Source organism: Chinchilla lanigera, unplaced genomic scaffold (genome assembly GCF_000276665.1).
Source record: "Chinchilla lanigera isolate Chin_1 unplaced genomic scaffold, ChiLan1.0 scaffold00074, whole genome shotgun sequence".
NCBI classification, from domain to species: domain Eukaryota; kingdom Metazoa; phylum Chordata; class Mammalia; order Rodentia; family Chinchillidae; genus Chinchilla; species Chinchilla lanigera.
This window is the reverse complement of record NW_004955475.1, coordinates 466,435-488,980: the sequence shown is the minus strand read 5'-3', so window position 1 is coordinate 488,980 and position 22,546 is coordinate 466,435. Positions and strand designations below refer to the sequence as shown.

Here is a 22,546-nt window from a genome sequence, read left to right as displayed (position 1 = left end):
TTTTTTTTTTTTTTGAGACAGGGTCTTGCTCTGTAGTCCAGACTGGCTTTGAACTCACTGCAGGCTGAACTTGAACTTATGGCAGTCCTTCTGCCTCAGCCTCCTGAGTTCTGGGACTACAGGCGTGCACCACCACGCCCGGCTCCTTTTCTGCTCTTGTTGCTTTTGCAGTCTTCCACTGCCATGAACTGTTGCCCCTCGGCCATGTGCCACTGTGCCTCGGAGCCAGCCAATATGCACTGAAGCCTCTATTAAATGTGAGCTAAATAAACCTTTCCTCCCTTAATTTGGATGTTGGGTATTTTGTCTCAGCAATGAGAGAAAAATAACTAAGACAGGCACAATACCTGACACCCATGAATTTAAAAAAACAATAAATTGGCTCACGGTTTGTAGAGGTTTCAGTTCATAGTCCACTGGCTCCAAGGCAGGGTGGCAAGGCAGAGGAGGGTTCCTCATGGTGTGGCAGATAGGAAGCAGAGAGAGATCAAGTGAGGAAGGGAAATATACCTTTCTAGGCCATGCCCCCAGTGACCCACCTACTCCAACCAAGCATTACCTCCCAACATTACATTTAGCTATAAACTCATTAGTGGAATGATCTACTGATGACTATCACACCTCCACGATTCATTCACCTCCCAAAAGCCTCACCTATGAGCATATGAGGCTTTGGAGGGACATCCAAAGATAAACCATAACAGTTGTGATGCACATGTATGTTCTGCTCTCATCACAGAGCCAGACACATAACATATGAGTTAAATACTAGGACTGGGTCTGAAAATAGTTCATAAGAGGCATTAGGTGATACAGTCCCTGAAGCCTCTATGACTTTGCATCTGCAGCAGGAATAGCCAATAGCTACCTTCTCTTTCCTCACAGGGAGCCTGGGTTCAAGGTCATTGGCCCACTCTTACTCTGTCTTCACTTCCTGTTCAGGGGTCTGAAGTCATTTTTCCTGCTATTTAAAAGGCCCATCTACAAGTCTTTTCCCACTTTGGTGGCAGAGGAGGAAGTAGTGGTTCTCCTAGGCCAGAGGGGTCTCCATGGCAGATCCCTCAACCCCATTCTACACAATGGGCCCTCCTTTTCAGCTCAGAGCTCCCCAGAATGTGGGGTGGGCCCTGGAAGTTGATTAGAGGACTGAGCAATGGAGTGGGACATGGTTACAGTCCAAATTTTGCTTTTCACTGTTGAATGGGCAAGGGGGAGGGAGGGAGTAGGGATGATTTAGGGAAGACTAGACTGCAAACTGAGTCTCTTCTAAGGCCTAGAGATGGGAAAGCAAGTTCAACAGTGGTTCCTCTGTCTCTAACACATCTATTCCACTTTGTCCTCTGGTTCTTGACCCCCCTGGGGGCCATAAACCACAGTTCAGGCAAAAGTGAACCACCTCTGCCATCCACATCTACACTACACCATACTAAACCGCCTCAGTTGGCCGTATCTGTCTTCTACCACCCGCTGTAACCTCTTGCTGTTACACACTGTTTTGTCCAGATCCCCCTAATAGCCTCTCTATATGGTCCAGTCCACTGTTCTCCCTGTACCACTACCTCCCCTTAGAACACTCCCACGGCACTGGGAGTGTGATGAGAGCAGAACACGCATGCGCAGGCAGCACCTCTACCAGCAATTACCTGACCATGCCCATTCCTGTGGGGTGGGGTGGGGGGCGCAAGGGCAGGTGTCACACAATTCTCTAAGACTCGGCCAATGGATGATACAGAGAAGCCCAATGTGTGGGTCTCTATGCTGGCTGACTCTTCCCAGGGTCTTGTCTTCTCACACTCACTGAGTCAGGGCTATAGGAGAGCCTCTTACTAAAATCTTAGTGTGACTCCATTTAGCCAATAGTCCCTTTAGAAAAGAAAACATATATTATGGCTTGGGTGTGGTGGCACACACCAGCTATTACAGAGGCTGGAGCAAGAGGGTCATTTGAGAGCTCAGGAGTGGAGGGCCCCTGAATAACAACCTTGTCTCTCTTTTAAAAAAAAAGTGTGAATGAATGACAAACATGGTGGGTCTAAGGTGACTTTGCGTAGGATAGGTGCAGCTTGAACGTCCACATCCAGTTCTTGGTTCCAGAGCTGGTGTCTTTTTTTTCCTCATCTGGAAGTGGCAGAAATAAAAGAGAAACTTGCCTCCTACCTGAATCTCTTGCTGGGTTCTGTCAGGCATCTTGAGGGCCTGAGCCACTTTGAGCTCCCTGTGGTGGTGAATCAAGGTCTCCCCACTGAGCCTGGAAATCCTGCCTCTGGGACAGTCTGACATGGCACAAAGGGGCCTTGAATACATAGTGCAGCACAAAGGATGGCTGTTAGTACTGACTGACCACCTTTTTATGCCTAGTGGGTAATTAAAAAGCACATTGCAGACATGATCTGCTTGGATATTTGTACGTGACAGTGGAGGAGATCGAGGTGACTTGACCTAGATCACATAGCCATCCTGGTGGTGGTGCATGGTGACCACTATGTCACTTCATAGCCTGGGGCCTTGCTTCAGTAACAATAAAAACTAACACTGCAGAAAGAGTACAAATTTATAGCAAAAGCTTTAATTGGAAAATAAGAGAATATGGGGATGGACTTTAGCTTGAGAAGAACAACTGAAGGGAACACAGTTCTGACAGAGATCATGCCACTCCCTTAAGAAAGGAAAGTAAGAGAAAATGGGAACGGACTTCAGCTTGAGGAGCTAATGGGTGGGGGGCATAGGTCTGACAAAGAAGATCAGACTCCCAGGTTAACAAAAGAAAAGCACAGATTTGAAAAGGGTGCTGAGGTGGGCTAGAATCTGGTTGATCATTATCTCAGCTCTGGTTTCACAGCTCTGAAGAAGTCTTCATGGCTTGAGGGGCAATTCAGTTCCCATAAGAGGATTGCTCTTGCTTGAGGGATTGGTGACAGTCTCTCTTGGTTGGTGCAGGCTGGAATCCAAAGTGACTGTGGGCTTAAAGTAGTGACTGGAAACTTTTAGGCATTCATTCTAGGGGGTAAAAGTTAAAAGTACCTGTAAATCTCTTACCCTGCTGTCCTCAGCCTTGAAAGAGGATGAAATAGGTTACATAAACTTAGGGTTAATGAACCACGTATCACAAGTTTTTAGGCAGAGATTCGTTAAATGATTAACATGTATTTATGTGCAGACCTGAGCAGGGATTTGACCTAAGTTTTCAGTAATGAAGGCAGAGATATCAAGCTTTATCTTGACATCTGTCTTTGGTTACCCACTGGACATCTATAGGCTCAAGTGAAGAGTTTTTTGTGGGGGAGGTTGTTTGTTTGCAGTAAAAGCAGTTTTAAATCCTTGACTGCCTGGAGAGAATACAAATCACCCATCTAATGAGTAACAGGTGAAGTGTCCTGGAACTTGTCCTCTGTCCCTCTGCAATGATTACCAACAGTTTTATCTTCTCATCCAGTTTATTCTAGGAATTGCTTTGGCAAAGGCAACCTGGCTTTAATGATGCACCTTGTTTCTGAGGTTGATAAGACTGTTTGGGAGACTCAGGGCATGGGGAAGAGTACCCCACGCTGTCCAGGCTGGCATCGAACTTGCAATCCTCCTGCCTCATCCTCTCAGTTCCTGGGATTACAGATGTGCGCCACTGGGCCTGGCCGTACCATACTTTTAATAGGTAACAGGTGCAGAGTTGGGGCCCAGGAGCGTACCTGCCTTTTGTCCCCATGGAGGCTCTAACTCTACCTCAATTACAGAAACTGCTTTTGAGGCCTCACACCTGGAAGGAGTACCAGGGCCCATACTGCCAGCCCCTGCTTCTAGCTCTTCCCCAATCACTCTGGCAAGGGTCTTGCTGGCAGCTGCAACCCTGGCTGGGCTGACTCATCACCCATACAGTCCTTTATTCTCTTCCAAGTCTTTCCCAACTCGACCCAAGTGGGCACTGGGTGAAAGGGATCATCACACTCTCTCCCTATCCTCCTGACTTAGGGGCCATGGGAGCTCTTCAGGAAACTAATCTAACTCCTGGGTTGGAGAGCTGGAGAGCCAAGAGAGAGCCAAGCTCCAGGCATCTGCCTCTGCTGTCACTTCTGTTAGCACAAAGGGCGGTGAGGAGCTCCTAAGGGAGAAAAGCAGTAATGTGGCCGGGAAAGGTGGTTGAAGTAGAGAGGAGGTGAAAGTCTCTAGAATTAAGCAGGTGAATGGATCATGAAGCTAGGCCTGCAAATTCTCCCAAGATTCAATCATTCAACACATTTGTTTTGAATATCTAGTACATGTATCAACCTAAATTTAAAAAATCAGAGATTCTCTAAAGAATACTGATTTTATTTGGGAACAGCAGAGCAATACAATGGCAATATTTATGCCATAGTAAACTGGGCATATTCAAAGACGTCGAGCAAGGGGAAGTTTTTAAGACAAAAATGAGGAGGAATACATCTGACATTTTGAAACAATAATCCTTGGCCACAATGATTAATAATAAGAATGGCATCACTCTTTTTTTTTTTGATACCGGGAATTGAACTCAGGACCTTGCGCTTGCCAAGCAAGACACTGTACCACTGAGCTATATTCCCAGCCCAAAGAGAACACTAACATGTTATTTTCTTTTTTTTTTTCCGGTACTGGCAACTGAACTCAGGACCTTGTGCTTGCCAGGCAGGCACTTGTGCCGCTGAGCTATATCCCCAGCCCTGGCATCACTCTTAAAGTACATCTTCGTAGAAGTATTTTTTGTTTAAGGTTGTGGTGGCCATTGTAAAATGTTGTAGTCTAGCAGAATCTGTGATATTTTTTATCAATCAATAGTTTGTAAAAAAAAAAAAAAACAAAAAAAACAGAAACAAAAAAACTCTGCTTTGTTGAGCATGGTGGTGTACACCTATAATCCCAGCACTTGAAAGACTGAGGCAGGAGGCTCACTGTAACTTTGAGGCCAGCCTGGCCTACATAGTGAGTTCAAGGCCAGCGTGAACTACACATAGAAACTCTGTCTCAAAAAAAAAAAAAAGCCAGGCCTATAGGTGCATGCCTATAATCCCAGCACTTGGGAGGCTGAGGCAGGAGGATTACTGTGAATTTGAGGCCAGCCTGAGCTACACACTGAGTTCAAGGGCAGCCTGAGTTACATAGCAAGACCTTGTGTCAAAAAAAAAAAAAAAAAAAAAAAAGAATCTTTCTTTTTAACCTTCTGCCTATACTTACTTTTTTAGGGAGTAGTTAGGGTTGACACAAGAGACCCAACTTGATTCTTTTCTTTTTTTTAAGAAAGGTTGTGCTTTATTTTCTAAAATGAGCACAAACTACAACTTTCACAATAGCACTGAAAGCAGGTATAATCCGTTTCAATTCTGACAATATTCGTATTTCTTTCACATATGCCAGGTAACGGTTCTTGGCACTGGGTAGTCAAGAGGTGAATCAGCAGGACAAAATCCTGGGCTTATCTTCCAGGAGAGGAAGAATTACACAAATAAGGCCAGTTAAACCTTACAAGCCTTTAGACACAATTCTATAATGCCAAAAGTTCTGAAAAGCGTATTGTTTTTCATACTTTGGAGCCCAAACACATTAGTTGACAAAACCTGAGCTGAAGTGGCCTGAAGCTATTTATAGTCTTTATTCATACATTACGAAGTTTCATACCTTTCACTTTAAATATTTTAATGTTTAACTATCATACTCCAGACCTTTCTCAGTAGTTATATAATACAGAGTATATGTAGTATAAAGAGTTTATATAACAGAGCCTATATCTTCTACTCTAAAATTGAAAAAATTCTGTATTGCAAAACTGGTCCCAAGTTTGGAAAAAAAGATTATGGATATATCTCTAAGTGCTATGCAGAGAATTCAAATATGATACTAACTAGGTGACTGCATCTGGAGTGGTCAAGAAGGACTTCTCTGGAGAGATGGCATTTAAATTTAATTCTATTTTTGTTTTTGTTTTTTTGAGATGGGGGTCTCACTACATAGTTTAGCCTGGGCTTGAATTCAGTATGTAGCCTTTGCTGGCCTTCAACTTGTGTGGATCCTCCTGCCCCAGGTTCTTCAGTGCAGAGATTACAGGTCTGTGCCACCGTGCTCAGCCTAAACAATTCTGAATGACCAAATGAAACAAAACAGGTAGTCGTGCTATGCTCATGGGAACAGCATTCTAAACAGAGGAAAGAGCTAATGCAAAGACGAGCACAAAAGAGGCCGCTGCGACTGGAGTACATTGGGCTAGTGAAAAGTGCTACCAATTGATGGGAACACTTCATGTAGACAGAAAGATTGCGAGCCTGGTGCTAAGTATTTTGATGAATATAGTGTAGTGAATATGAGCGTGATGGTTGTCAACAACTAGAAAGTTCCAAAGGTGAGTTTTCCTGGGTGGGAAAGCGGGTGGGAAGATATGCTTCAGACAGAGAAAACAGAGCAGTTATGAGGCTGAAAATGTAGGCTAAGATCTGTGGCCTGAAGACCTTGATTTTAGGAAAAGTAGAGAAGAAAGACACATTAGATGTTTGGGCTCAAACTTTTAATTGAAGCATGGTGTGGTGGCACATATTGTAATTCCTACTCTGGGAGTTATGAGGCAGGAGGATCAAAAGTTTGAGCCCAGATTGGGCAATTTACTGGCTTAGAGAGACACTATTTCAAAATAAAAAAAAAATTTTTTTTTTGAGGGGGTTTTGGGAATTTTCCGGTACCGGGAATCGAACTGATGATCTTGCGCTTGCCAGGCAGGCGCTGTGCTGCTGAGGTAAATCCCCAGCCCCCCAAAATAAAAAATTTATAAAAGGGCTGGGGATGTAGTTCAGTGCAAAGGCCCTGGGCTCAATCCCTAGTACCACACTCACACATTAAAAAAGATTCTAATGAGCATGAGGATGGAAAGATGTTCTAGGATTACCAAAGACCTAGGTTTTTAAAATAAATCACTGAGCTGGATGTGGTAATGCATGCATGTAATTCCAGCAGTGGGAGGCTGAGGCAAGAGGATTACTGAAAGTGGAAGGCTAGCCTGGGCTACACAGTGAGTTTAAGTCCAGACTGGACTACATAGTGAGTCTCTGTCATAAATAAATAAGTAAGTTTGTTTCTGGTTGAAGTTCAATCTACAGTGTGTGTTCTGGGCTTTTGCACTTAAAATATATTGCACAGACAAAGGAGAGTACCAAAGTCTGAAATGATAAAAGATGTTTTTGTCTTCTGGGGTTCCTTTGGGGGTTTTTGTTTGTTTATTTTTTTAGACAAGGGCTCACTGTTTCGTTCACGCTGGCCTTGAACTCATTATGTAGCCCAGACTGGCCTCCAACTCAGTGACCTTCCTGCCTCAGCCTCCTGAGTGCTGGGATTACAGGCGTGTGCTACCACGCCTGGCTCATATCTGTGACTCTTAGTGGCTCTCCACATTCGTATCTGTGTGCTCCTGTTCGGTACCTCTCTCTGCCACAACACATCTTTCTCCTCAGTGCTTCTTTCTCAGAATCTCCATGTTTGGATCTCCTCATCTGTGTGTTCCGGAATCTTTTCCTCGGGCTGGTAAGGCAGCTCAGTAGTACAGCCTTTGCCTAGCACGTGCAAGGCCCGAGGTTCAAAATCTGGTTCTCTGTCCTTTCCGTTGTCTGCACTGTAATTGCCTTTCTTCAACTTCCTTGAAGGCATATACCTTTTATGATTCCCCCCAGTGCTCTGCATAGTGTATGCACTGAGGAGTCCTTTATACTTGAAAGCTTTTTCTTTGGAGAAAAACATTCACTTTTAATCACTCTCCCTTCCCCCTTCGGAGCCGGCTGCCTGCCAAATGACCAGCTAGAAAGCAGGTCACAGGTGGTGTAATGATTTGTACTGCCGCTACTGATCTTTCTGCTGTTGAAATAACTCTCGGGACACAGGTTCACCCTCTTACCTAGGTACAGTTGCAGCAAGGCACACCCCTACGTCTCCCGCGGCAGATGTCCCCGCCCAGCGGCTCCGCCTCGGCCAATCAGTGACGCCTGTGAAAAAAAAGGCCCAAAGCCCTCCAGTGGTGAGACCGGCGCAAGATGGCCGCGGCGAGTCGCAGTGTGAAGGTAGTCTGCTCTTTGCCCCTCTGCTCTCTGCTCTCTGCCTGGCTATGGTGGCTCGGACAGCACGGTTGGAAACTAGGGAGAAGAGATCGGTGCCCGGAGAAAGGGTCATGCCTATCTGGCCCTAATCCTGCGGGGGGTGGGCTCAGCAGGGGCATCAACACTGTTGCCTGTGCATGTGGGGGGTCACAGAGCGGACTGTCCGGGGATGAGAACTCCCAGAGGTCTCGTGAGTGAGGAGAGGAGGCACATCTGATTCGGCCCCCACCTTCCTCGCAGGAGTATGGAGAACGGGCAGGTGAAATGGCGGGTGACCTGGCAGCGTAGCGGCTGACCTTTTGTGTCTTTTCACAGGGCCTCGTAGCAGTAATAACCGGAGGAGCCTCAGGCCTTGGCTTGGCTACAGCAGAGCGACTGGTGGGGCAAGGGGCTTCTGCTGTGCTTCTGGACTTGCCCAACTCTGATGGAGAGGCCCAGGCCAAGAAATTAGGGAAGAGCTGTGTGTTTGCCCCAACTGACGTAAGTGGACTCAGTTATCGTCTCCGAGGGTGTGCGTCAGGTCATCAGCACCCACCTGGGAACCCGTGGGGGTCCCTCCCGTGAGTTTCATCCACAGGGGCTGGGAATCTTATCTCCTTGTCCCTTTTGGCCTAAGCCTTCAAGTACTGAGGAAGCACCTACAGCGGGGACTCTCTAAAGCTGGGATTCATTCACCGCAATGGGGAGGGGGATTAGACATAGAATCTCCTGGAGGAGGTATCTATAGTTTGAAAATTTGTTTTCGTGAAACAAACTACAGAAAGTAAAACGTGATGAAATCATCTAGCAGGTAGGGATGCAAAAAAACTAGTGGACATTCCTATCAATAATTCTCAAAGCTAGACTGTATTAATGCTCTGATCCACAGCAATTGGGAATCACCAGGGGTATGTGAAATTATCACAAGAAGGTATAGTTTTGAAAAATGTTTTGCAAGACTGCCTGTAGTACCTATGATTTTTACTTTCACCCCATCCTCCTCCAGTTTTACCCCTTTTCTCTTGGCTTTTCTTGTCCACCCAAGAATTGGGCCTTGCCCTCCTCCAGGTTTAGTGGTGTGTGCTGGGAAATGAATCTTCTCTCCATTTTTCCCTTTGAAGGTGACATCTGAGAAGGATGTACAGACAGCCTTGACTCTAGCAAAGGAAAATTTTGGCCATGTGGATGTGGCCGTCAACTGTGCAGGTATTGCAGTGGCCAGTAAGACATATAACTTAAAGAAGAAGCAGGCCCACAACTTGGAGGACTTCCAGCGAGTTATCAATGTAAGGTCTTAGAGATTCTAAAGGGAAAGGAATAAGAGGTATCTGGTGATAGGCACCCCCAAAGCTTTGGGGAACAAACATATGCTTTAGCTCCTATACCATGTCTTTACTCATCCTCCAGGTGAATCTCTTAGGCACCTTCAATGTGATCCGCCTGGTTGCTGGTGAGATGGGCCAGAATGAGCCAGACCCGGGAGGCCAACGTGGGGTTATCATCAACACTGCCAGTGTGGCTGCCTTTGAGGGCCAGGTTCGTGGGCGGGGGCAAGGCTATGCTTCCTCAGTTACTTGCTGGGGCTCTCCCACCTATGACTTTTACTCCTTCTCCAGGTTGGACAAGCTGCATACTCTGCATCCAAGGGAGGCATAGTGGGCATGACACTGCCCATTGCTCGGGATCTGGCTCCCATGGGCATCCGGGTGATGACCATTGCTCCAGGTAGACATATGCCCTCTCCTTGCCACCCCTGGGATTGGGAAGAATCTGTGCAGTTAAGAGGGGAAGGTATCTACACCTAAGCAACAGCAGCCTTTTATCTTTGGACCCCAGGGAAACACCAAGAAGTAGAACTAAGGTGAGAAAAAAATGGAGTAAATATGAAAATAAGGGTGAGTCTCACTCTGGTTATCTTGTTTAGGCCTGTTTGGCACCCCACTGCTGACTACCCTCCCAGAAAAGGTACGCAACTTCTTGGCCACCCAGATACCTTTTCCCACCCGACTTGGAGACCCTGCTGAGTATGCTCATCTGGTACAGACCATAATTGAGAACCCATTCCTCAATGGAGAGGTCATCCGGCTGGATGGGGCCATCCGCATGCAACCTTGAACAGAGAAGGCAGGGAAAACACAGGCTCTTGTGCCTTACCTTCCCCTGAGGAAGCCTAATAGCCATTTTGTGTCCACCTATCAATTGCCTTTGTGACTAATAAAGTCTCTTTCATGGGATATGGGCACTGCTGTGTACTGGGGTGACTGGCACGGGGAAGAAAAGTGAAAGCTGTAACAGTGTTGGATGCCCAAAAACCCCAGGTAGGATGGGAAAGGCACTACATCACGCTTTTGTGTCGTTATACACATGGCTTTGACTTCAGTGAATAATTTTATTGCTTCGGATAGAAGATGGAGGTACCCACTTAGCTCTGTCCCACTAGGGAATGGATTCAAGGTGGAAGTATGCAGCATTTTGCTCTTTGACTCCTAACTATCCGTGAGCTTAACAGGAGACCATCCTGAGTTTAGCGACTGCTGGTGTTGAACTGTAGATAATACTGGGCTGTAGGCTGGTTGGTGTAAATTACTGAATTCAGATAATTTTGCCTGTGAAAAGAAGTCCAGAAACCTCAGATGATGTGCCTTCCTTCTTTTCCTGGTCCTTGCCGTCCCTCCCTTTTGTCCTTGGTTCATCACCACCCCTTCCTGCCCTCCCTTGGCATTTATCCCCACTGCCACCCCCTGGAACTCACTGGGCCTTTTGATCCATGGCCAGCTGCTTGTTGAAGGATCCCAGCCCTCTCTCAAATTCAGCACACAATTCCCTCTCCTGCTCTTCTAGCTCCAGTGCTGCTTGGGCCAAGCATACAGTTTGGCTTGCCCATTCGTTATCCAATGCTCGTTCAGCTTGGCGCTGTGCCTCCTTCTCTTGGCGTTGTGCCTCTTGGGCTTTCCTGATATCAGCTCGCTGTTCTGGAGTCATGCCTTTCCAGCAATAGGGCAGGACTCGGTGGGGATCCATGGGGTGTTGAGCAACCTCGGGGTTCTCAGTCAGGAGGTTACTGGTGGTATGCTCTTGTATGTCTGTGAGGTTGGCCTCCTGTTGGCGCTGATGTTTGTGGTGCTGCTCATCAGCCAGCTTAGCTGCCTGGTGGTGTCCCCAAATATGTTTTTAAGTACTCCACCTCAGGGGCCTCTCAGTTGCAGGGGTGGGAAAAACAGGGCCCCACTCCTCCATCTCGGAGAGAAGGAAGAGACAGTGCATGGCCTTTTGATGACTATAAGGGCAGGGAACTCCTCTGGACTCAGGAAGGCCTTAGAGGCTACAGATGAAAGGGCAGTGTTCTGTTCTTAAGTCATCTTACGTCTGGAGGTAGAGAGAGGCAACTTGTGCCCTAAGAAGGACCTGGGGTGGAGGAGAAGGATGTAGCTAAAGTTCCCCAGGACTTCCTTCAGGAGTTTGGGGAGAGCTCAGTATACTGGATGGGTCAGGCCATACCTGGGCTTTGTTGGCATTGGCTCTGGCAGACATCACAGCAACACGACAAGACTCTTCCAGCCTGGCCATGTGGGCAGCCTGCATGTCTATGGCTAGGTTCAGCTGGTCACGGAGCATATCTGCACAGAGAAATACGGTTGTGTTACCATACTGGCTTGCTCCATTCCTGGTTCACTTATTCAGCCGTTTATTCAACAAACTTTGTGTATGTGTATGTATGTTTGGGAGGGGGCTAGTATCCAAGTTGTAGGGATGCAGAAGGAGCTACTCGTTGGGGCTAGGGATAGTCAAAGTACTGCAGCAACCTGGGTTGCAGTGTAGTTCTGCTACTTCTGAATGTGGGCTTGGGTAAGTCATTTCATGTCACTGAGCCTCAGTCTAAGGGCCATGTGTTGGGTTTCAAGGACACCATGGAATTAGATCCTGTCCTCAGAAGAACTCCCTGTCTAGTGGGGAAGACAGATCAAAGAGATAATCAGACCATAATCTGGTAAGGACAATGGCAGAGAGGTATACAGGGCATGAAGACTTGTGTGTGTCGGGGAGCTGTAACTCAGTGGTAGAGCATATAATTAACATGTGTGAAGCCCCAGGTTCAATCCCCAGCACCAAAACAGAACAAAAAATATGAAGTCTTTGGGTGGTGGGTGAGAAGAAGGGTTCTAGGAGGAGGTGATCTTTGAAGTACATTTGTATACGGGCAAAAGGAGCAAACAGTGTTCGAGGCTGGGGGAATAGTACAAGCAAAAGTACAGACAGGGCCTGTTAGACATTGTGGTGACCTGAGAGGTGAATAGTGCCTGTGATAAGACGTGGTCCTTGCCCTACAAGGGCTTCCTCTAAAGGAAGAGAAAGATTTGGCCACAGATAATCTAACAATAGGTACTCTGTGTGATAAGGATTAGTACCCCTATTTTAAAGATGAAACTAGGGGGGTGTAGCTTAGGGGTAAAATGTGTGCTTAGCAGCTAGGCATGTTGATGCATGCCTATAATCTCAACACTCTTAGGGGCTGAGCCCAGCCTGGGCAACTTAGCCACTTACGGAGACCCTGTCTCAAATAAAAGTGTGTGTGTGGGGTGGGGGGGAGAGCCTGAGGATGTAGCTCCATGTGTGAAGGTCCTGTGTTCACTCTCCAGTACAGTTTTTTAAAAAAAGTATACTTAGCATGCATGAGGCCCTGGGTTTGACCAATTAATTAATTAATTAATTTTTATTTTATTTTATTTTGAGATAGGGTCTTGCTATGTAGCTCAGTACAGGCTGGCCTCAAACTCTAGGTGATCCTCCTGCCTCAGCCTCCTGAGTACTGGGATTACAAGCATGTGCTATCACACTGAGGCACTTAATTTTTAAGAAGAGGAAAGCTGGGCATGGTGGTACATGCCTGTAATTCCAGCACTCTGAGGCTAAGGATAATGGCTGTGAGTTTGAGACCAGCCTTAACTACACAGTGAAACCCTGTATTAAAATAAATAAAAGAGGAAGAAACTGAATGTCCATTTGTCCAAATCAGCTGGTAAGTGACAGAGTTGCCAGGTGTGTGTGTGTGTATACACCATGCTTCATTTGGGTGATGGAGTGCCAGGCTTGTCATGAACAATGACTACATTGTCAGTTTACTGAAGGAAGTCAGGACCTGTACAGTCTAATGTTTCAGCATCAGCATTATGGGTAACAACTTCCCCACACTGTTCGGGCTTTCTGGATGCTGTACCCAGCTCAGGAGAGTTTCCTGCTTGGTCTTGGTCTGTAAGTCTGAAGGAACAGCCTGCTTACCTACACGTTTCTCTTCAATCCTGGCTTGCTGTTGTGCCTGTAGCTGCCTTTCCAGGTTATACCTGAACTGCTGCTGTTGCATTCTCAGGAATGAGGCCCTCTCTAGATCTTCCCCCAAGAAGTACTGCATGCTGGCTGGGCCACAGAAGGGACCATTGTGACCGAAGCAGGCCGGAAGCTCCTGGAATCCCACTGGAATCCCTTGTAATTGGGCTGGATCCCGAAGTTCAAGTTCACATCTGCTCTTGAATTCCTGCTTCTGCTGTCGAAAATCCTGGACTTTCTTGGCCACACGACGTGCTCGTTTTGTCTCCTCCTTCTCTAGCATCTGGACTACCAGATCATACTGCATGCTGTTAGTACCTGGGGGTGATGAGCAGGGACATACAGAAGGCACCACAGGAGGGACAGAGCCCAGTTTGCACGGCCTGTGTTCCCAAGGGCCATCTAGTTTGCCTCACCCTCCCAGGGCCTCAGGCCCTACTGAGAGACAGAATGGCCCTGCTTCAGCCCACTCAGGCTGTTGCTTTACTCCCTTGTTTGGTCTGTCTCTGGGTTTAGGCAGTTACCATATGCTTCCTCCTTTTTTTGCTCTCTTTCCTTCTGAAGCTTTCGCTCTTCTACTTGGTTATTCAAAGCTTCCACATCCACCTGGGTCCCAAAGAAAGGAGCTAAATCAGGGTAGGAGCCCAGCAGGGGGTCTTGAGTGCTCTAATATGAACTTCTTAGAACTTACTTTCTTCAAAATCCTGCTATACCTCTCTAGAACTTACTGGATAAAGTTCCAGTCCCTGAGCATGACTCATAAATACCTCCTTGGTGTAGCCTCTACCTCTTCCAGCTTCATCTTTTTGTACTCTCTTTCCCTGGCCCCCTTCGCACTGGCCTTAGCAGCTGTTCTTCCAGTTCCCAGCACATCTTAGGCTGTCTGGAACCCATCACCTTTATTCCCCCTTCTTGGAACATTCTTTTCCTTTCTTCTTTACCCAAACTCCAATATGCTGTTCAAGACCAGCTCAGGCTTTGCCTTCCTGACCCTTCAGACAGGTTCTATTCCCGTAATCTAGAATCCACTGTCCACATTATAATGAAATTCACTTGTCTATTATTTTCTCCACCAGACTGTAGCACTTTCAGGGCAGACTGAGCCTTAGTTATTTTTGTATCCCCACTACCCACCACAGTGCTTGGCACAGAACAGGCCTCAAGGAAATGCTTGCCACCTGTATCTCCACCTGACAGCTCAAACTTCAGCCAGCTACTTCCTTGTATCAGGCATTATGCTTTGGTTTCCAGAGTGCTACCTCTATTCTATTTACCTCATTTTACAGAAGAGGAGCCTAGAGCTTAGAGGAGAAAGATGACTTATTCAAAACTACCTATCTGACAGACAGCAGACATGGCCTTGAACAGAGGTATGGTGTCTTTTCCAGAACACCGTTGCTGCATCACTCTCTCTAACCACCCACCCAGCAATCCCCTTTTTATTTCTTAAGATATCAATATTTTCTCTTTAGTTTAATTGTAAAACATTTCAAAATTGAAAAGGGGATCCAGTGTAGTGAAAAGTAAGTTCCCTTTTCACCCTTAAGTCTGTATCCCTCAGCCTGCTTAACAGGATCTTATGTAGCCTTGCAGATATAGCCTACACGTATGTAATACGCTAAATATTCTGTAGGCCTTTTTATTTTCTTTATTTATTTTTGCAGTACTGAGGATTGAAGCTAGGGCCTTTGCACTGAGCTACATCCCTAGCCTTATTCATTCATTCATTCATTCATTTATGAGACAGGGTCTCATTAACTCACATATGTTGCACTTAAACTTGCATTGGTCCTCCCTCAGCTTTCTAGAATGCTGCAATTACAGGTGTGCACCATCACATCCTGCTTCTTTATTCCTTTTTTGGGCCCAAGTTGCCTGTCTCTAGAGAATAAGGCCACATGGCCCACAGCTAACCAGAAAAGAGCCAGTTGTCGCCCCCGGTCTCTTCCCTGCATCTCCCCAACCCTCTTCCCAAACGCTTCCCTGGCCTGTGAAGGTATATGCCTCCTGCTTCCTTTCCAGCCCTAATACCTGCTTGAGTTGGAGAAAGGGCCATAATGAGCACTGCTATGTTCCCTTCCAGATATAACAGTGAGGTGGTCCCAGTCCTGCAAAACAGACCCACTGCCCACTCACCCCTATGACTCGGTTTCGCACATTGAAGAATCGGCTCTGTCGATCTTGTTCTCGATTTCTTCTAGCCTCGATAGCTGCCACCTCCTTGGGATCTGATGACAGGTCTACTTTATACATCTGGAGCAAGAGGGAGGTGGTGACCATGGTTCTTGACATCTTACCTCCATCCTTTCTCTTTACAGTATCTCCTTTGTAATTGATTCTGACTCATTTTACTTTCTGATATATTTATATATGTGTCCTCCATTTCAGCTGTTACCACCCTAATTGAAGCCTCACAGTCTAATGTCAAGCAAAATTCCCAGTAGCCTTGCTGGCTCCCTTGCTCAAATGCTATCTTCTCTGCACTGGCTACCAGAGTAATGTTTCTTTCTTTTTTTTTTTTTTTGTCTTTTTGAGACAGGGTCTCACTATGCAGTTCAGGCTGGCCTTCAGCTCACTTTGTAGCCCAGGCTGGTCTTGAACTCTCAACAATCCTCCTGCCTCAGCCTCCCGAGTGCTGGGATTACAGGTGTGTGGCACCACACCAGGCCCAGAGTAATACTGCTAAAGGCACAACTGACCACTCCTTAGTTTAAAACCTTTGAAAGAGCTTTAAAGCAAATGGCTCCCTGGTGTTTACAAGATAAGGTCCAATCCCCTTTGCCAGATTTATAAGGTTCTTCATGGCCTGGTTCCTCACCTTTTTAAGCCTCAAAGGTTCCGACAATATGTGCCCTTTCTCTACTCAGTTTTCCTCATTTCAGTAAGTAATCACCATTCACCAAGTTGTTCAGGCCAAAAGCTCAAGAGGCATCTTTCAGCTCTTCCTTACCCTCATTCTCTGTTCTCTCAAAATAACCCTGGTCAAAGCCACTATCAGAACCTTCCTGAATGACTGCAGTGGTCTCCACATTGGTCTTCTAGCTTCCTCTGATAGCCCACTCATCACACAACAAGCAAAAGCAGCTTTCTTCTCTGAAATAAATTTTTCCTTTGCTTTTATTACTTATGTTCTAGCCAAATGAAAGGCTAGAGAGTTTAACTTTGCCTGTGTTCATATGTTGGGAAACTCACTTTTGACATGCAGGGCAACCAAAGCTGGGGCAGAAAAACTTTGTAAACACTGAGCCAGGTGTGGTTGTATATGCCTGTAATCCCAGCATTTGAGAGGCTGAGGCAGGAGGATCACTGAGTTCAAGGCCAGCTTGGGCTACATAGTCCAAGGCTAGCCTAAGCAAGACCCTGCCTCAAAAAAACTTTACAAACATAAATCTGATTATGTCTCTCACCTGAATAAAATCCTTTACTGGCATCCTACTGCACTGAGAATCAGATCCAAACTCCTTACTATGGGCTTCCAAGATCTGGTTTCCAGTCTGTCATATACCACTGTCTCCTTTGCTTAGTGTATCCCGGGCACACTGGCCTCCCATCAAGTACTCCAGCACAACTGTTCCTACTTCAGGCCCTTGGTTTGTGTTACTATGTTTGGAGCATCATTCCTCGACTCCTCTTACAGCTACTTCCCACCTTTATTTTTATTTTTTGGTACCAGGAATCAAACTCAGGACCTCATGCTTGCAAGGCTGGTGCTGTGCCGCTGAGCTACATCCCTGGCCCCCATCTTTTTTTAAAAACCATTTTGTAACTATAAAATAGTTGATATAAGCCAGGTATGGTGGAGCACACCTGTAATCCCAGCACTCGAGAGGCTACGGTAGGAGAATGGCCAAGAGTTTGAGGCCAGCCTGAACTACATAGCGAGATCTTGTCTCAAAACACAAACAAAATAGTTGATACATTCAGCAAAGTATACATAACCCATGTGTAAATTTGGAAGCATGATAAAATAGAAACCCATAAACCAGTTACCCAATTTAAGAAACAGAACATTATGGACCATTCCATTAAAGTGTACTGTGTCTCTTCTTCCTCATCCTTACTCCAAGAGTAACACCAACACTACTCAAAATCTGTACGATTCCCTCTGTAATTTATATTATTGTATTATGTATGTGTCTGAATCCCTGAACAACATTTCTGTAAGTTTTATTGTTTTTGACCTTTCTAAAATGTCAGGCTATATTATTCAGTATATTGCTTTTACCACCCTGTTTATTCCATTGTTTAACAAACATTTGTAGAGTGCTTACTAGTGGCCAGATACTCCTGTAAGTATTGAAGAGATACCAAAAAACAAAGTGACAAAAATCTGAGTCTCTATGGAGGTTATCTTTCTAGTGGTAACAGGCAGATAATAAAGAGTTAAAACATAAAAGATATATTGAAGAGTTTGTACAAAGATAAGTTATATTGGAAGAGTATTGCACAGGACAAGGGGAATTGAGAAGTATCAAGAAAATGGGGGAATTTTGCAGTTCTAAATATGGAGGTCAGGAGAGGCAATACTGAAAATGCGTTATTTGAGCCATACTTGAAGGAGGTGAGGGAATTCCCCATGCATCTGCCCATGGATCTGGGAGAGACCATTCCAGGCAGAGGGAACAGCAAGCACGAAGGCTTTACAGTGAAAGCCTGAGAGGCAGACAAGGGAACAGCAAGGAGGTAAAGTGTGGCTGGAGGAAGTGGGTGAAGAAGTAGTTAAGAAATGGCATTATTGTGTGCCATTGCAAAGACTTTGGCTTTAACCCTTGAGATTTTTTTTTTTTTTTTTGTACCAGGAGTTGAACTCATGACCTTGAGCTTGCCAGGCAGACGCTGTGTCGCTGAGCTACATCCCAGCAAATGTTTTTTTGAACCGGGAATTGAACTCAGGACCTCACGCTTGCCAGGCAGGCGCCTTAACTCTTGAGAAGTGGGGAGCTACTGGAGGTTTTTGAGCAGTGGAGTGAAATGTTTTGACTTTGATTTTTAAAAGGTCACTCTGGTTGCTGTGTTATAAACAGACTGGGAAAAGGGAAAGCAAGGCTAGATCTAGGTCAGTTGAGGCTTTTGCAGTTGTCCAGGCAAGAGATCATGGTGACTCACACTGGTTTAGGTGCAGCAGAGGTGTTGAGAAGTGGTCAGATTTACTTATTTTGAAGGAAGGGATGATTAGACTTCTTGCTTTCTGATAAATTGGGTGTGCAGTGTGAAAGAGGGACCAAGAATGACCTCAAGGATTTGGGCCTGAGCCATCAGATGGATCAACTGAACAGTCTTTGTGGAGTGAACAAGGAGGTGGTAGGAGGATCAAAGCATCAGTTTGGGGTTTTTTTGTTTTTTGACAGGGCCTCACTTTGTAGGTCAGGCTGGCCTTCAACTCACCTCCTATCTCAGGCTACTGAGTGCTGGAATTATAGGCTTGTACCACCACACCAGAGCATCAGTTTTGGTCATGCTGAGTTTGAGAGTTTTTGTGCATTGATAGCATTGAGATGGTATAGCTATATTGTTCAAACTGATTTGTTGCTCTTCCTTAAGGAAAGATTGTGTATCCCTTTGTCATTTCCCTTGGGGTTAGCCATTGATTTGCTTTGCTTCCTGCAATGTGAGGATTAACACATTACTCCCAAGCAGAACTAAGCCATTAAGTGACTACCACTTTTTCTATTTACTCTCTGCTATGAATGAAACTGGCAGTGTCCCAGATTAAGGGCTGCTCTTTGAGCCTGCATCCTGGAATGATGATATAGAGCCTACAGTGGACAAGGTGCTGAACCTTTAGAGTTTGTAACCTCAGTACAATTTAGCCTATCCTGATTGATACAAATAATTTTGTGTGTGTGCTGCTGGGGATGGAACCCAGAGCCTTGCACATGCTAGCCAAGTGCTTTAATACTGAGCTACACACCTATCCCCTAACACAAAGAAATGTAAACCTATGCAACTGTATGAGGTCTCCAAGGTAGTAAATGTAGGTGAACAAGAATGTACAAGGGGAGAAGAGATGTCTAAGGAGAGAAGTGGCCCGATTTGTGACTGTTTCTCCCAACTGAACTTCACTTATGGCTCTCCTACTAGATTCCATCAACCAAGATTTCTCACTTCCCTGGACTTGTCCTAAGTCTTTAGGACTCTTACTCGTCTTCAGCAGTCATTTAAAAAATAGTTACAGGAATGGCTACAGCAACTATCAGATCCTTTCCATATCTAAGTTGAGGATAGCACCAACCCCATCCTACCGGTTCCATCTGCCACCATGATATAAGGTCACCCAAGGGGAAGATAGCCATTTTAAGCTTGGACTGCTAGGGCCACGACCTTAGTAATGAGCAGGCATAACGTAACAGTAGGGGGATGAAAGAATGGAGAAGAGAGATTTAAAGAGTGTGAAACTAGAGGGACAAGAGGAAGAAGGGGGACAAGGGAGTAGGGAGGTGGAGGGCAGAGAACAGAGAGGGAAGAGGAAGAGGGCAAGGAAGGTGGCAGAGAGGGATGTGACAGTGGGAACGGAATGGGGGAGCGCTATGAAGGGAGAAGTGGACGGGGAGGAAGGTAAGGTTGGAGGTGGAGAGCACTTGCTGAGACCCTGACTCCCCGAGCTTCACACAAAATACCTTTCTCAGTGAGGAATGCCGAAGCTCCTAGATTACGTATGGGTCCAAGTCTGTTCTTGAGTTACTGTGGCAGTCTCTGAGTCCTGCTTGGAGGAACAAGAGAGAGGCAAGGACTAGGAGCCATCTCAGGCCATGGCCTTCCCCAGCTCGCTCGCCGTCGCCCGGGAAATGCGCCCCCTTCACACCCCATTCCGCCTCGAATCCCACTTTTACCATCAGCACGTCTGAGTTCACCTCACACTGAGCCCTCCCACCGGGCCTTTCCTTCCAGTCCAGCCCTCCGTTTTCCGGTGTCTTTCTAATTCCTGACGGCCCTTCTTCGAATCTTCAGGCTGACTAGACTAAATAAAGCCACAGCAGCGTTCCCTTACCTTCCACTTGCCGTAAGGTACATAACCTTAAAGTGACTTGTCACAGCAAGCGCGGGCTCAGGTCCCGCCTGCTTTCTAGGCCCCCAAAACTTCTCTGAGTCCTCCGGCTCCAACTCCTGTAGCAACTCGGTCAGCGGTTGCGTTGCGTTGCTGGGCAACACAAAGCGGGGGGGCGGGACCAAACGCCAGTTCATAGGCTTGAGCCCTGGCAACACGTCAACAAAACCGTTTACGTCAAGTCCCCGCCTTTGGTTCCGGTTCGCACCGGAAGCAGGAAGTCCCGTTTGGCATGGTTTGTTCTCGCGAGTTTTACCCTCTTCCCGGCCTGCACCGCGGCGTTTCCCGCGCGGGCTACCCCCTTTCCTGGGCGTACGGCGGGGCCTTTCCCACTGCCGACGTCGCCGCCGTCATGGGTTTCCTGAAATTGATTGAGATCGAAAACTTTAAATCGTACAAGGGTCGACAGATTATCGGACCATTTCAGAGGTTCACCGCCATCATTGGACCCAATGGCTCTGGTGAGATAAACCCAGCTGCGGCCCCGCACACGTCCCGGCCTGGACCCCCCCGTCTAGCGCTAGAGTAGTACAACCCAGTCGCTGCAACCTGAAACCTTGTGAACCCTAAAAGGTTCCTAGCTTCTGAGAGGGTTCGACTCGAACCCACTCTCCGCACTCTTCCTCTGACTCCAGCCCCTTCCCCAGGTGTTAGTTCCCCGAGTTTTGTATGACCACCGCTCCGGCCTGAGTGGTACCGGCCGAACTGCAGGATGCCCCGCCCACTGCCCCCTCCCGCCAAAAGGGGCTGGTCGAGAGCCAACTGCCAGCTGCGCGCTTTCTTGCTCTTCTGGCCGGTTCCGGCTTTCCGGCCTTGTTCGACCCACCCGGAAAATGTGAGAGCTATGCCGTGCTATACCTGAGGTTCCAAACGGCACACTCCAGCTTCAGCCCCGTCCCCCTGCCTCCTAGCATTGGTAGACTCCAATTCGTTCCTTTCTGCTCCCGTTTCCCGAAGCGGCACTTTTAAATTTAAGACCCAGCGTTTGAGTGCATGGTGTCCTGAGTCTTTCTCAGAGTGTTGCCCCGGACTCGCTCCTTTCCTGCCATGGAAACTGTCAAAAGCCTGAAGTCATTCACCTTCCAGATTTTTTTAATGCTCTTAATGTTCATCAGGAGTTGTTCAAGTTGGGGAATAGCAGAGAACAGAATAAACCAAATCCATGTTCTCATGGAAATTATAAGAGGGGGAAGAAGGTGAAGGAGAAAGTAAGATACTTTTAGGATGTGCGGGAAATGGGACATGTGAGTGTGAGAGTTACTTGGGTGGTCACTTTACCGGTAATGTCTATTTCATAGCTTCATTCCTGATTTCCATACGGTACTCCGTGTACCCAGAAGTGGTCTATTGGGAATCCTGCTGTGATCTCCACTCATTTTCTAGCCCAAGAGCCTGCCCTTGCTGTGAAGTAACTCACACTAAATACCTTCCTTGGAGTCTCGCCTGAGTTTGGATCTCTGCTTAGAGCACGGGCTCTCCACATTGGCACATCAATGAGAGAAATCTTTGTTGTAGGGCTGGTCCTATGCATTGTGTGCTTTGCAGCATCCCTGGCTTTTACCCCTAAATGACAGCACTCCTTCCCAAGTATGACTGACAAAAATGTCTCCTTACATTGCCTGTTGTGAGAGGACGGAGCACAAAATTACTTCCCCTTTTCAGGTCGTTTGAGAACCACTGGCCTAGAGGGTTAATGCATGGAACTCTACCCAGTTTCTTAGGGTTCTGGTGTTGCGGCCCCTGTGGAAAAAGCCAGGATGCACCTTTTGGCATTCAGTCCCCTCAACATTGGTAGATTTGTATATCCAGCTGTTCTAAAAATGCCCTTGGTCGGACTACCTCCTGCCCCATTCTTCAAGTCTACCTCTACGAGGTATGCCTTGATTCCTACTTAGTCTCTCTTCCTCTCTGGCACAGTAGACTCTTTGTACACATTAATGTTTATTTTTTTCTGTTCTTGTACTTCTGATGTATGTTTTTGCGTCTTCGTAACTGGTCTGTGAATGCTCTAAAGAAGACATTCCTTGAAACATTTTATTGGTGTACTGTATATACTATGTATTATAAAAATGTTTAAAATGTTGAATGATTGTGTAAAGGCTTTTGGTTGTGAGATGTTCTT

General features: G+C 46.5%; 3 protein-coding genes across 8 annotated transcripts in view; 2 read left to right on the top strand and 1 right to left on the bottom strand.

The window, feature by feature from the left end:
- Positions 1 to 2,539: 2,539 nt before the first annotated feature.
- On the bottom strand, positions 2,540 to 20,546 carry Ribc1 (RIB43A domain with coiled-coils 1). Of its 5 annotated transcripts, none has more exons than XM_005401499.2 (8): positions 20,368 to 20,545; positions 19,997 to 20,079; positions 15,516 to 15,632; positions 13,904 to 13,985; positions 13,335 to 13,697; positions 11,556 to 11,674; positions 7,880 to 7,967; positions 2,540 to 2,997 (listed from the first exon to the last, which is right to left on the bottom strand). In XM_005401499.2, the coding sequence occupies exons 3-7, from the start codon at positions 15,630 to 15,632 to the stop codon at positions 7,908 to 7,910; spliced, it is 741 nt and encodes a 246-aa protein (XP_005401556.1). In that variant the 5' UTR covers positions 19,997 to 20,079; positions 20,368 to 20,545; the 3' UTR covers positions 2,540 to 2,997; positions 7,880 to 7,907. The 5 variants fall into 5 exon arrangements, with proteins under 5 accessions (XP_005401556.1, XP_005401554.1, XP_005401553.1 ...); XM_005401497.2 differs by lacking the exons at positions 2,540 to 2,997; positions 7,880 to 7,967 and adding exons at positions 10,427 to 10,663; positions 10,810 to 11,204 and having other exon boundaries at positions 19,997 to 20,082; positions 20,368 to 20,541; XM_005401496.2 differs by lacking the exons at positions 2,540 to 2,997; positions 7,880 to 7,967 and adding exons at positions 10,427 to 10,663; positions 10,810 to 11,204 and having other exon boundaries at positions 20,368 to 20,541.
- Positions 7,952 to 10,291, top strand: Hsd17b10 (hydroxysteroid (17-beta) dehydrogenase 10). Its single transcript, XM_005401494.1, has 6 exons — positions 7,952 to 8,042; positions 8,394 to 8,558; positions 9,179 to 9,343; positions 9,465 to 9,593; positions 9,674 to 9,782; positions 9,982 to 10,291. Exons 1-6 carry the CDS (start codon positions 8,016 to 8,018, stop codon positions 10,170 to 10,172), a joined length of 786 nt encoding a protein of 261 aa, XP_005401551.1. The 5' UTR covers positions 7,952 to 8,015; the 3' UTR covers positions 10,173 to 10,291.
- Positions 20,547 to 20,694: 148 nt separating the features above from the next.
- Smc1a (structural maintenance of chromosomes 1A) overlaps positions 20,695 to 22,546 on the top strand; it is a 46,815-nt gene continuing 44,963 nt past the window's right edge. The window contains exons 1-2 of one of the 2 annotated variants that reach the window (XM_005401493.1): positions 20,796 to 20,885; positions 22,138 to 22,297. Coding sequence is in view for 1 of the 2 variants with exons in the window: in XM_005401492.2 (XP_005401549.1) it covers positions 20,777 to 20,885 (109 nt within the window). In the remaining variant the exon portion in view is untranslated. Of the gene's footprint in view, positions 20,886 to 22,137; positions 22,298 to 22,546 lie in introns of both variants that reach the window. The other variant, XM_005401492.2, reaches the window with a different exon arrangement.